General features: G+C 32.1%; 1 protein-coding gene and 1 long non-coding RNA gene across 3 annotated transcripts; one reads left to right on the plus strand and one right to left on the minus strand.

Moving 5' to 3' along the window:
- The first annotated feature begins 1,004 nt into the window (after nt 1-1,004).
- Nucleotides 1,005-6,694, plus strand: LOC102669949 (uncharacterized). Its single transcript, XM_006596012.4, has 7 exons — nt 1,005-1,150; nt 3,182-3,307; nt 3,562-3,720; nt 4,009-4,113; nt 4,437-4,538; nt 4,825-4,950; nt 5,381-6,694. Exons 2-7 carry the CDS (start codon nt 3,185-3,187, stop codon nt 6,332-6,334), a joined length of 1,569 nt encoding a protein of 522 aa, XP_006596075.1. The 5' UTR covers nt 1,005-1,150; nt 3,182-3,184; the 3' UTR covers nt 6,335-6,694.
- A 6,254-nt stretch (nt 6,695-12,948) lies between these two features.
- On the minus strand, nt 12,949-14,817 carry LOC112999307 (uncharacterized). 2 transcript variants are annotated; one of them, XR_005888283.1, is made up of 4 exons: nt 14,677-14,817; nt 14,289-14,526; nt 13,738-14,182; nt 12,949-13,254 (listed from the first exon to the last, which is right to left on the minus strand). It is a non-coding gene; the product is annotated as an uncharacterized lncRNA (long non-coding RNA). The 2 variants fall into 2 exon arrangements; XR_005888282.1 differs by having other exon boundaries at nt 14,289-14,811.
- Nucleotides 14,818-15,130: the final 313 nt, after the last annotated feature.

Genomic DNA, 15,130 nt, shown 5'->3' on the forward strand with positions numbered 1-15,130 from the left:
CAATTTTTATTTTTTTAAATCAAACTTTTGATTAATTAATATGGCAAACGTTAATATGTAAGATGAAGGACAGTGTGAACATGCTGACATCCTCATCTTTGATTTATGGATGCATTGGGTGATCTCATCTTCCACTATATGCAACTGTTACAAGTCTGGGTTATTTACTCCCGTTTTTAAAGTGGCTCAACTTGCCTCATCTTGCTGCTTTTTATGAGGGTGCGTTTCCGTTTCATTTGAAACCAAGCACCTTGCATGTGAAGCTTTTGCAAACGCCTTAATGATGAGTTAAACAATTTTGTCTTGTTGTTAGAAGTGGACACTGGACAGAGTTAATTCAACCGTTACTACATATGCTAGTGGGGGTTTATGGTTTAGGTGATGAGAATAATGCACAGGTTAATTATCATTGCTAAAATAAAAAAGATACTTATTCTTTTTTTTTTTTAATAGACTGATTCAGTTGGGCCACACTTATGTAAAACCAGGGAAAGGGTTGTTTACTTGACTAAGCATTAAATCTTTTAAGCATAATAGAAGTTCATCTTTAAGTTGTGAGTAAAAAATAAGTTCGAGATCGAATTCATTTTTATAATCTCTAATTCTCTACCCCTGAAAAGATTAATATTCTTGTTACTGTTCGTGAATATCTTTACAGACACACAAAATATTCATAATAGATCAATAATATATATTACTAGTATTTTGTCCCACACAAAAACAAAAAAGATTAAAAAAAGAAAATATTCAAAATACATCAATTTCTTCAAAAACTTTCCATAAACTACATGAACCAGTATATGACATGTCCTAGTCAGTCACGTGAAAAATTTATGACAACTATTAAAAATATTATTTTTAAATTAAACATTTATGATAACTATTAAAAAATAGGCCTGACTCATATTTTTTAAGAAAATTTCATAATATAATATTATTATTTTTTCATATAAATATGAACTAATAGTTCCTGAGCAGTCATATCATTTCTCCAAGCAGATTAACCTTGTCATTCATTCTTCTACTAAACCACTCAATAGTCATCTTTCTTTGCCTCTTTGTCATCAGTCTCTCTCCGACACCTCTTCACTTCAATTTTCTTTCACCCATACAAATTACGAAGTTCTGGCTTCTCATTCTGAATGCTTTCGTACGGTGCCTTTTTTTTTTTCTCTCTCTCTCAAATTTGGTTCCTAGTTTTCTCCTTTGGTTTCAAAAACCACTGTTGTTGCTGCCTTATAAATTCTTTTGTGTTGTTCAAAATGAAAAATTGGAAAAAGTACATGGCTTCTGATTATGCTCTAGGTTTTCGTTCTGTTCATGTTAGTGAAATAACAGGAATCTTGAAGAGTTTTCCAGATTGCATACTTGTTCAACAAGATTCTTCAAATCGGCACTGACAGTGTCATGGATTGTCGTTTTTCCTTTTCTTTCTTCGTCGTTCAGTAGATTTGTTCAAATCCTTGTGTTTTACTGGTTTTGAATCGTTTTCATATGTTTTGTTGTTGTTACAGTGGCATGTTTTGATTTAATTTATGTGTTGTTTTCCTTTTCTTTCCTGGTTTTTTCGTAGTTTTATTTGAATCATTGCATCTGGTGTGGTCTTTTGGGGATTTTGCTTGTTTTGAATCGTTTTTAGTGTTTTGTTACTGTTGTGGAATGAATGCTCGTAGTGCATGCTATTTATGTGCGTAAACTGCTTTCTTTGAGGATTTTTTGTTGTCAGGGTTTGTCTGAAATTGAAATGAAGAAGTTTTCGTGTTGTTTCATTGTTTACGACCATGAAAAGTATGCTAGTATGCGTATCTAATTCTGCATTAGCTGTTTTGTTTTAAGAACTTTTTTTGCTAGGGTTTGTCTGAAATTGAAATGTATAGAAGATTTGTGTCGTTTCGTTGTTTAATTTTGTGAAGAGTATGTTGTATCCTGTATGTGTATTTATCTTGTGGATTGTTGTTTCGCTTTCTGCGTTTGCTGTTGTATTTAGGCATTATTGCTTGTTTATTTCATTGGATTATCCTAAATGTGTCCTGTCCCTAATTATTGTTTTCCCTCCTTATTTCACTTGCATTGTTGAGAGGGAATGGATTATAATCTTACTTTTTATGGGAAAGGGAATAATTGCTGAAATCTATTTTGAAATAATTATGGAAAGCTGGAAAAGATGACTTATATTACTACTTTAGATTTTTCTACAAATATCGATTCAAGTATCTATTTGGTATGATATGATACGGTATAAATGTGAAGAAAAAAAACAACGAGTTTGAATCAAAATGGTTGCTGCCATATGATTCACATATCTATTGATAAAAATGCCTATGATATGGATATGAGATCAATTTTTGAGTAAAATGCAAATCTTATTTTTTTTAAATAATGTGTTTGATTTGAGATTTCAAGAAATTAACAGCAAATCGACTTCTAGTTTGTTCTTTCAGGGGGTCTTGGAGATTTCTCAAGATTCATGCACAATTATTCTACACCTTGTTGAGTCATTATAAAGCGATAAGTGAAAACATATATTTTAAATAAGGGTTTTCACTAGGCTGAACTAATTTATAAACCACGCGTTTTTTATTTGAAGCATTTAGTAACAAAACTTTTGAAGGCCATTAAATTGCCAAGAAATCAATGTTAATTTCAGGTAAAAATGCTTTTTGTTGTAGTATACAAGAATTGCAATTATTTCCCCGTAAGTTGTAGTAATTTCTCTCAGATTTTTTCACTAACATTGCTGTCATTTCTATATATGCATTTTAAGGAATCCCCGAGCAGTTAAGCATATGCATTTATTCAGTTTATAAATGTTGCAAGCATGTTGCACTATCTCAGTTAGGAAGGTTTGATAATACTAGTGCTAATGAACTTGATTTTTTTGGGGGTTGTTATAGTATCTAACTGTACATCCTTAACTCTGATGTATATTGTTCTATATATAAGATATGTTCTCCCTTTGCCTTCCTAAAAACAATTGTTCTTTAGGTGAGAAAAAAAAAACTATAGGGTATTAATTTTATCTCTGGACTTGCGTATCTGTGAATTGACACATGTGTTTCTGATTGCAAGCTTATATTATATTTTACTTGCTATGCTTGTATTGGTTTCTTAGTAGGATTTTGGTTGATATTATGAACTGATGCAGTGTTCTTTGTTCTCGCTTGCACAAATTTTTTAGCAGAACATGAGTAGCTCAGCTGGACTTCGTGCAAGATCAAATTGTAGGCGCCATAATGATTCAGATATTTTTCCTATAAAAAAAGGGAAACCTCTGAACAAAAATGAGAACGTAGATAGAAGGGATTTTGTAAGTTACTTTCTTTCCTTTTTTCGTTACCAGTTTTAATTTGATTTAAGTCATATTGTTTTCCTTGACATATTTTTCCTAAACTATGTTTGATAGTTAATTCTATTTTTCTTCAACCCATATTTTACTTCTAGTCAAAATTGATATGTTTTCAATAAATTTTAAAGAAGTTTACAATTCTTCGACTTACTATTTATCCCCTTAACTTTTTGTTGGTTATTATGAATTAATATGGTTGAATTCTATCTATTTAGCAAAACATGGGAGGCATCGTTGAGGATCATCGTAGAAGATCCAGTAGCAGCAAGCTAAATTCTAATTTAGATAAGTCACATGATGATCCTGATATTTGGACTAAAAAACGTGGGAAGCCTCCTCAGGAGAAAAAAGAGAAAATTGATAGAAAGGATATTGTCAGTTACATTCTTCCCTTTTTGCTTTAACCTTTTTAATTTGATTTAGGTTATACTTTTTTTGTTGTCATATTCTTCCTAAATTTTGTTTCCATCATTGGCTTATAGCATTGTGTGCAATGCTCAGTGGCTGATTGATGGTTAATGCTTTACTGTAACCCAAAAAATCAACACTGAGCTTTCATTCAAACTTGTTATATATGTTCTTCATAAATTTTAATGAAATTTACAATTGTTTGACATTATATGGTGTTCTTTCTTGTTGCTTACATGAAAATTCTATCTTAGCAAAAATTGGGTAACTTGGTCAAGGGACTAAACGAAAGATGTAGTCACAGAAAGCGAAAGTTTATTATACATGACTCAGATGATGATAATGATAGAAATGATATTGTAAGTTACTTTCTTTCTTTTAACAATTTTAGTTTGATTAAGTTTCACTTTATTCCTTGTCATATATATTGAACTATATCGTGTTTCCATCATTGTCATTGTAGCATTGTGGGCAAATTCTCGGTGGCTGGTTGATAGTTAATGCTATTTTGTTGTAACCCAAGATGCCCATTTCGGACTTCCAATCAAACTTATTATATGTTCTTCATAAATTTTTAAAAAAATTACTATTTTTTGACATGATGTTTATCTCCTTAACATTTTGCTAGTTGAACTATATCGTGTTCTTTCTTGTTGCTTACGTGAAAATTCTATCTTAGCAGAAATTGGGTGTCTTGGTTGAGGGATTACACAAAAGATGTAGTCGCAGAAAGCGAAAGTTTATTATACGTGACTCAGATGATGATAATGATAGAAATGATAATGTGAGTTACTTTCCTTATTTTAACAATTTTAGTTTGATTTAAGTTTTACTTTATTCCTTGTCATACATATTGAACTATATCGAGTTTCCATCAATGCTATTTTATGGTAACCCAAGAAGCTCATTTCGGACTTCCAATCAAACTTGTTATATGTTCTTCATAAATTTTAAGGAAATTTACCATTTTTTGACATGATGTTTATCTCCTTAACATTTTGCTAGTTGATATTAAGAAAGGATATAGTGTTCTTTCTTCTTGCATATGTGAAAATTCTTCTTCTTAGCAGAAAATGGGTGGCCCTATAAAGGAGCGTCGTGGAACATGTAGTCGCATGATTCTAATAAATGACTCAGATGATGATTATCATGTTTTACCTAGAAAATGTGGAAAATCTGATGATAGAAATGATAATGTAAGTTGCTTTCTTCTGCTTGAAGTTTTTTTCAATATGTTCACCTATTTAATTGTTGTTGGTTATTTTTCGCATTTTAAGTGTTTTAAATCTATTTAATTTTTTTATTCATTTTCAATACGCCTTTTCTTTTTTATCGATTACCTTTCTAATTCTTATGATTTTACAAAACAGTCTCTAAAAATATTTCTTTTCCCACTTTAAGTCCCCACTCTTTTACCATGATGAATTGTTGCTAAGTTCCACCTATTTAGTGCCTCTTTTTTTATGCATGAGAACGTCAGTTTTTTAAGTACCCCAAGTCCTCCTTTAATATAACATGTAGACTTTGTATTCCCCTTTCCTCTTATATTTTTTTTTAGGCTTTCACTATTATTTTTAGTATCTCATTTTTCTAGCTCTTATGTCTATTTTCTTTTCATCATGGCAGCCACCAAGTGAAAAACTATTTCTGGAAAATGTTGCGTCGTTGGCCGGTTCAGCATTGGTTAAGCCTAATGGTGATAACCTGGATATGGCTTGGGAATGGAATTCCCTAAAAGACATAAGCAATAAACGGGCTGTAACTTGTGATTTTTGTCTAAAGACCACAAATGGTGGTATAACCAGAGCTAAAAAACATCAGATAGGGTTGGAAGGAGACGTTAGTGCTTGCAAAAAGATCCCACCTTCAATTAAGCTCAAGATTAAGCAAGCTTATGAAAAAAAGAAGGCTGTGAAATTTGGGCTGGAAGAAGAAAATGATGATGATGAGGTGGAAGCCACAGAAGAAATTAACCTAAGAGCTGGAAAAAGACGTGCCAAGGGAAGTATTACGCAAGGCTCTATACATGGACATATGAATACGCTGAAAATTATTGAACTATCAAACAAACTCACTCTTGGAATGGCCAAGAGGAAAACATGTATAAGGGATGCTAGTATTAAAAAAGCAAGGGCTAAAGCTAATCGATGCATTGCCCAATTCATCCGTGAGAATGAAATTCCTTTCGAGGTTGCATGCTCTAAAGGCTTTAAGATGATGATTGAAGCTGTTGGAGATTACGGTCAACAATTGAATCCTCCAAGCTACCATAAGTTGAGGGCTCCTCTGCTAAAAGAACAATCAGAGCTTACAAAGGAAAAACACAAGCCACATGAGATAGAGCAAACTCAGTATGGAGAGGCGATTGAAGATGAACCGGTTGTTGAGCCGTTGAGGTTGACTTGTGGAGTTGTTGATGATGCAATTAAGCTTGGTGAGCCATCTAGACTCACTATTGAAGCTCCCATTGAAGAGGAAAAGGAGGAGGCGAAACAAGAAGAGAACCCGAAGCCCAAGCCCGAGATCAATAAGAGGTATGCAAGGAAAAGTAGGAGGGATAATGCACTTGTCCAAGTCTAGGAAAATGAAATTGCTTAATTCAAGTTGGCATTAGTAGTGGGGATAGGGAATTTGAGTTGGTTGTTCAGAGAGAAAATATTAGTGGAGGACATAATAGGTTTGAATTTGGAATTGGGAACCATAGGAGAGAGTAGATAACTTGAACGCCTACTGTTTTCTGTTTTGTCGTCTTTCCATTTTTTTTTTATTACAAAAACATCTGCACCCAGGGGTTAAATCATTTGATTAAGCTTGTATATATACCGTGTCGCAGTTCTTTTCCTTGTATTTTGTATGGTTCCTTTTTTCTTTTTTTGATTGAGACTTGTGGTTCCTTTTAGAAATGAAAATAGTGATTCTATTTAAGGAATCATTTGTTACAGAAACACATCATTCTAACTCTAAAGAGAAGATGATACTTTATACTTATAAAAAATATTAGTTCGTGAAAGCCATTAAATGGATGGTATATTTAATTTAATGCTTGAATGACCTTTTTTTTCTCACCTCGGAAGACGTACTGATAAGGTAGAACGAAGGAAGGCTATGTTTCACAGCTCAAGACGAATATGTTTCATATATATATATTCTTCCAAAGGATTTGAAAAAAAATGTTTTAAACACAATTTAACTCTCATTTGTTTCCTTGTGTCTTAAACACGATTGTTACTTATCAATAGGAAAACTTTCAAATTATGGGTCGCAATAGGTTATCTATATTCAATTATAAAGGGAAATGTATGATGATTAAGAAGTTTTATTTTTAAAGCTATCAACTTGGAGATGTAAGGTTTAGTTAGTAGTAAAGAGTGAAGAGAGGGAGGGATAAATCTAATGTTCAAATTCGTTTGCTAACAAAACTTAACATTTATCAGTTAAAAAAAACCATCAACATAGTATAAACGTGGTTGAAGAATGTAAACTTTAAAATGTTCATTTGAGCTAGATACAAGGTAGTTAAACCTGCAAAGCCATTTTATAGTATGTATAGGGCAAATTTTCGTTCTATCAGTTGGAGATAAAGTTGATTTTTCTTCAAAAATATGAAGTGATTCTTGAACTATACATTTTAATACAAATGAGTTGTTTATGAGTTTGGCATGTGGTAGTCATATCCTTTGTCTGATAGTATTTTTAGGTAGAACTTTTATTTTGAACTTGACAATTATATTTGATGTCGATTCTCAATTGTTTCTTCATTAGGGGTGCTTTTGATAGAGATCGATTGACTTCCTTATATATAGTGATGTCTGATGTGGTTGTTAAACATTGATAATCTTTAACTTAGATGATGCTTCAAGTATAAAATGATTTTGACTATCAAACCCTTCAATTTGGCATTTTAGATGATAAAAGCTTAACACTGTTTGAGAATATTGTACACTTATTAAATGTATCAACTTTTCCTTTTAAATTCATTCTTAATTAATGCTTTCTAATTATCATTCAAAGTTGAGGACTGAAAATACAAATTCAATTTTAGGGAATAGAAAAAAAGTGACCCAAATTTGAGGAAATAAAACACATTTTTAAGTCTAAGATTTTGTCACTAGGGTTTATCTGAAATTGAAAAAAAGTTTTTGTGTTGTTTGGCTGTTCACATTTGTGAAGAGTGTGTTATAGTATTAAGAAGATTTAATTCAGTTGATTGAACATGTTATATGAATTATTGTAAATCCTTCAATATGTCTTTGATTCCTACAAACCATAATAAAACAAAGAATGTGCTGCAACACAATTGTGTATTGATCGATTGTGTGTAAATGTGCTTGCATTTATGGTTGACTTGTGGGGTTTAGGCATTTTTATATTTTGTATTTTTCGTTTAATTATTTTTTCGGTCCTCTAATTTATTTTTTAGGTTTAATTTGTTTTCTTATTTTTAAAGATTCAAATAGGTCCTATGTTTTTAAAAAATTAATTCAATTAGGTTCTTTATTTTTAAAATGTTTAATTATGTTCCTTATTTTTTAAAATGAATTCAATGGTTCCATTTATAACCAATTTTTGGCCTATTTTAAAATTTTTGGGAGCAAATAGAAGAAAAATAAAATCAAATTGAACTTATTTGAAAAAAAATAAAGGAGCTAATTAATAGAACCTTTTTTTTAAAAAAAAAAAATACACGACCTAATTGAACCTTTAAAAAAATAAGAGAAATAAGAGGATCAAATTAAACATTAGAGAAAAAAAAAGTTATTTCTTTATTTTTTTTTAAGAATGAAGAGTTCAGGGTTTATATGAAAATTGAAATGAAGTTTTTCGTGTTGTTACGTTTATGTGTATCTTATTGTGTATTTATCTGGTGTGTGTGTATTTGGTTGTATGTGTTAGTATTTATACGGTAGATTTGTGGTTTCACTTTCTGCATTTGCTGCTGTAATTAATTCCCCTTGGGAATGAAGAGTTCATATTTTTTATTAGGAAGTTTAGAAACCCTCCATACATGCATGGACTGACCTATAACGTTTTGAACCTAGTTATTATCTGGATATGCAAGTGTTGAATTGATTTTATATATGTCTACTACTGTTCTTTGTTTATTTGATTGGATTGGATTGTACTTAATGTCTTGTTAATAACTTTTTCTCCTTATTTCACTTGCATTATTGAGAGGAATGGATTATAAATCTTATTTTTTATGAGAAAATTATGGAAACCTAGAAATTAATTAAAAGGATTAGTACTTAAGATTGTTGCACACAGAGACGAGTTTAAGTTTTGGTATGATATGATAAGGTACGATGTGTTGCCCAAGAATTTTTTTTAAATGTAGGATTGGGTCTGTAACTAGCTTGTATTAATTATTAAATAAAATATTTAAAATTATAGGTATATAAATAAAAATTACTGGTAAATTTTAATTATAATAATTTCCAATGTTGCAATTTAAATTAGCAAAACGTTGTCATTCATCATTTCTACATCCCTCAAAATTCTCTACCAGTTCTTCACTAGAATTTGTGTCACCAGACTTGCTGAAATTGATCACCAAGTGTTTCTGTTTTTTCCCCCTTTGTTCTTCCTGGTTGCCCTCCACCCTTCAGCCAAAAAGAAGCTTCTTTTTTCATTCAAATGCAAAAAAAGAAGGAAAGGAAAACAAGAATCCAAAAATAAGGAAAACAAGTGTATATCTTATGTTTTTTAAAATTTTGTGTTTGATTTGAAATCAAGGAAGTAACAACAAATCGAGTTCTTGTTTCTCCTTTCAATGGGGTCTTAGAGATTTCTCAAGCTCATGCACAAACTCAAAATTTGTTACTCATATTACTGTCATTCCTAGGATGCATTTATGGAATGCCAACGCCCTCAAGTGTTTTATTTAGTTTATAAATTTTGCAAGCTTGTTGGATTTTATCTAATTAAATTGTTCTTTTTCTGTAAAAAAATATAATTATTTTATCTCTGGGTTAGCATATATATCTCTCTCTTTTTTTTATGTTTTTTTAGAGTTTTTGTCCTAGTAGTGTCCGGGGTGTCTGGTGCCCGGGGTGTCTTCATGGCTTAGATCTTTTGAACTTGTTATGAAACTAATCTTTAGTTTTGACCGAAAGTTGTATGAATGAATTAATCAATGTTTTCTTTTTCTCGAAGCCTCCCAAATGTGTTGTCTCTTGTTCTTTTGGTGTCAAACCGTGGCGTGCTTTGAATGGTCTTCCACTAATGCATCTGTTATGAATTGGGTTATTTACTCTAGTTTTTGACGTGGCATAACTTGCCACATTTGCAGCGCCTTATGAGGGTGCATTTTCCGTTTCAGTTTGAAACCAAGCACCTTGCATGTGAAGTTTTGCAAAAAGCCTTGATGGTGAGTTAAACAATGCAAGTTTGTCAAGTTGTTAGAAGTGGACACAAACACGCAGTTGGTTCTTATGCATGTCATAAAATAGAATTGGACCCTGATAAAAAAAAAATAGAGTTGGACTCATCTATGTCTTGTTCAGGGTGATTTCTCATTTTTAGTTTTGAAAATTTTTAAAATCGATTTTAGTTTTAAATTTTGAGTTTTGATTTATTCTTTGTTTTTAATTTTAAAAAATATTACAAATTGAAGATAAATAAAATGAGTCATTCGTTTTATCTTATCTCGCTCTACTCTACTACGAAATAATGGCAGTTGCAGGAGTAGCGGCAATAACAGTGGTGGTGATAATGGTGATGTCTGTGGTGGTGACGACAATAATGAGAGTGAAATAATGATGGCAACGATTGTGGCGATGGTGGAATGGTGATAACTGCCTTTTAAAATTCGGACTGACTCAGCTAGTTGAACCAATTCAACTGTGACCTAGAGGTAGGGTAAGTCGAGTTGCTTATCGGATCGATCATGTATTGAACTTGGGGCAACTTGGTCGGGTCACGCCCAAGGGAGAAAAATATGTTGGGTCATGTGGATCAATTAAGGTTGGGCACAAAATTTTAATTTTTTTTTAATAAAAATCGGATCATCTGAGTCATTTAGCGACCCACTGGTTCAAGCATTGCCTTACTGACCCAACTCGACCGAGCCAATCACCGATTCAGTTTTTAAAATTTTGGGTGGTGGTAAGGTGGAATAGTGGCAACGACAACGACAATAGAGGTGGCAAATGGTGGTGGCAGTAATAGCAGACAAATGATGGTAGTGACGATAATAGTGGTGGAATAGTGGTGGCGGTAACAACAATGGTGGTGGGATGAAATAGTGACAACGACAATGACAGAGATGATGGAGACGATAAAATGGTGCCGACAATAATGGTGGTAATGACGACAGTGTGGTGGTGGTGGTGGTGGTGGTGGTAGGGGTAAGGGTAGGGACAATGATGGTTGTGGTATGGTAATGGTGGTTATAATGTGTTTTTTAAAACTAAAAATCAAATTTACAACATCTATAATTTTTCTTTATTTCTCTCTTCATGCTACATCATAATATCTATAATAGTTATATTTTTCTCTCTTTTATTTCTCTCTCACTAGATTTTTAGTAACACATTGCGTGGTCCATGAATACTTTTCCTAAATAATACTTGATCTTTTTCTTTAATTACGGCAAATGCTAACATAAGTTTAATTTTTACAAATAAATCAATACTATATTAAATTATTAATACACAATAAATTTTTCACAATAAAAAGGATGATGTACAAACCCCATTTTATATTATTTGCATATTTTATATTTATTTAATTTTTGCTTTTAATCAAAATACTAAAACATGATTTTACAAATATATATATATATATATATATATATATATATATATAAATATATATATATATATATATTATAAATAATAGATCATTTTGCTATGCACTACAATGATGTTTATCGAATTAAACTTAGCTTCAAACTTTATTATTGTTCACCCAAATAAAATAAAATAAAAAGAAGCCCAATGGGGGAGATGAATATTCTAGATGGTGATGTAATTGCCAATGAAGTGGTTAATGAAACAAATAAAAAAACAAGCCTTGTTATGAATTTAAAGCAAATTTTGGGAAGGCATATGATTCAATTAGATAGGAGGTCCAAAGGGCAGCTACTATTCTTAATTGTAGCACCATGACTATCCCTTTCAATCTGTTGCTACGCATACCCAACACAATTGTTGGTACACCCAGTAATTGTGCACGATTCCCGTTTTGCTTCGTAAAACTAATATGGATTGAGCAATCCATATGAGGCTTACAGATTGTCCAATCCGTAAGTGGCCCAGATGATTTTTTTTTAAAATTTCAAAAATATGTTTTATGAATTAATTTAAAATTAATGATTCAAGCAGGAATCAAACTTGTGACTTTCGTGTTTTTATCAGTTTTACAGAAGGACACAATGGAAATTGCACACAATGACCGAGTGTACCAACAATTGTGCTAGGTGTACGTAACAATAACCTCCCTTTCATTTACTTGGGCCTATCGATGCTAGAAAGACATCTACTTGGCAACCAATCATAAAGAAAGATATTGTCATTGTGGAGGCAAAAAAAATTATCTTTTGGATGGAGAATTTGCCTTATTAGGCCTATTAGAGGTGGGTGTCACACAAAGGGACTCTTTGAGGAAGGATGTTGGAGGCAAAATATTTGAAGTTTTCCTTAGATGACTTTAGAGGGGAGGACATAGTGAGAAAAGGTCACAATGGTGGAGAAATCTTTTGAAGGTGTGTGAGGTGAGTGAGGATCGATGGGGAGGATTAGTTCCTATCGAACTTAGAGTTTTGGGTGATCACTATTACATAAAAAGTCATTAACATCAGTTCTAGAAGACATTCAACAAAATGATGTTGGAAAGACTATCGTTAAAAGTAAGTTATTTTCGACATTGGTTATTAAATCGATGTTAAAAACCATTATCTACATTGGTTCTTTCAAAAATCAATGTAGATATGTGATCAAAATTTTGTAATATCTGAAGTGTTTTCTAAATTCAAAATCAATCTACAAATACATTATTTCTATATATACTATCACTAAAATCAGCTACACATGTTGTTACCAAAATAAAAGGACTCACATTTCGAAAACCAAGGAACACATGTAATTACAAAATAAAATCTTTAATCTGTCATCTTCTCTGTTGCTATGATATTCAACCTTTACACCATCTAAAGAAGCCGGTTAGAGCCAAAGGAGCAAAATAACGTTGGCATATATCAGCATAGGAACTGAGTTTAACAACTCTTTCAGAGCTTAATCATTTGTGTCCTAGGATCATAAACTAGTAGGTAACAAGTTAAGTCAAATTTGACAACTAAGAAGTCCACATTTGAGTAAAAGAAAAAGAAAATATGACAAGTGCATGTGTAAAGAGAAATAGTTACACAATACAGGACCCAACGTAGCTATATAGATTTGAAGACCTTCACAACATCACTGTACATGTTTACTCACCAAAGCAACAAACTTTGCATCCATAGAGTCATCATCAGGCTTCACCAATGGAACCCTAAGCTACAACTGCATTTACAAAGTTAAAGAAAGAATAAATATAAGATTTGAAAATTCACGTTAAAGAAAGAATAAATATAAGATTTGAAAATTCACCAACTGCAGTGATTTGGCTGTGTTTCAAGAAACTTCAGAAAATTCGTGCAGCAACTCACTAGTCATATATGAACACTGAAATAGAAAAATATCCCTAGACCATGACTTGGAGTAGCAAACTATTATGTTTCAGTGCCATGCAGCAAAGGTTTTTTTATAGTATTGGTTTTGAATTCATGGATAAATTTATCTAATTTTATTTCTGCAAACAAGTTAATGAAGTATTACATAATATATCACTAATTGCATTGGAATAGACTCAAGACTAAGTCTGGATGAAGGTATAGTAGACTAGAATTCATAATGAAATATGCAAAAGTTCATAATATCAATTAAAAGTATAATGTTAATAATATACAAAAAAGCAGTATAAGTATAAATTTGTAATTCATTTACCTTTCCACCAGAGGAACAACTTTCCATCAAATCCTGTTTCGAGACACCAATAGCAGTATTCAGTCAATCTTGAGCTTTAGCAGAAGACGACCATCAGAAGGAAAATCCATCAAATCAGGACATGCTGAAGAGGGGAGAATAGGTCAAAATGATGTGGAATAAAAGAAATTTACTGCAAATAAGAAGCACTAGTAATCCCAGCTGATGCTATCGGAGACAAGCTTGGCCACAATGCAGAACCTTCTAATAAAACAACCAAAAAAATGTCTTAGTCAGCCAATTGATGAAATACTTTAGCCTATACTTACAGCCACTGAAAAAAAAAATCACAACTTGTAACAAATATTTTAGTGTAAATTTTGAAATTTGAAGTGACTACTGTCTAAAATCCCACATCTGATTGCCTTCCTATATGTGAATTTGTGGTTGTGTGGGCACATTTAATCTGCAATATGATGAGAAAACATGTAAAAAAAAAGTATTAAGATTTGGAAAGGATAGACTCGAGAGATTTCAAAATGCAACTGAGAAAAAAAACTAAAACTACCCACCCCATTTCCAGAGACAACAATTCAGAGTCATACAATGCAACATTGTCGCCACTTTCACCCTTAACCATCATAGGCACGACCTGCAGATTTGTTTTTGGAGCTGTGCTGTGTGTAACCACCAAGAACTTAGCACTCTCAGGAAGATCAATTTGTCCTTGACCATTGGTTTCTTTCAAAGAATTGATTTTTTCACACCCCCTTGGTGATCTTTCTCCACCATCCTGAGTAGCTCCCGAGCCTACAAAATACATGACCAAAAACATTAAAAAATAAAATAAAATAAATTAAAATACATAAATTAATTACTAGCATCATTGAAAAGATAATTAGCCGTTAAAGCAAAAAATAATACTAAAGTTAAGCCTTAGTGTGGGAAATGAGAGCTCACATCTACTGCAATCATGACCATGAAATCCAAGAAAGCAGTGGCACCTTCCATCAACACAGTCTCCATTGAAATTACATGCACTGGGACATTATCCAGACACGACCCCTGGATCTGTGTTATAGAGCCCATGATATACAAGTGTTGGATCAAGTGACCTCAGAATAATTAAGAGAGGGGGTTGAATTAATTATTAATGTGCCTTGACTAATTAAAATTTATCATTTTTAATGTTACTAGATTCAATTAGACTTTACTACTAAGTTATGAGAAAGTAAAGAACAAAAACAATAACTTAGACAAAAGTAAAGCGGAAATAAAGAATACACAACGGAAATTAAAGAGTGTAGGAAAGAAGAAGACAAACACAAGATTTATACTGGTTCGGCAACAACCCGTGCCTACATCCAGTCCCCAAGCAACGACTGATTCTTGAGATTTTCAATAACCTTGTAAA

The sequence above is a fragment of the Glycine max genome, chromosome 14, assembly GCF_000004515.6.
Source record: "Glycine max cultivar Williams 82 chromosome 14, Glycine_max_v4.0, whole genome shotgun sequence".
In the NCBI taxonomy this organism is placed as follows: Eukaryota; Viridiplantae; Streptophyta; class Magnoliopsida; order Fabales; family Fabaceae; genus Glycine; species Glycine max.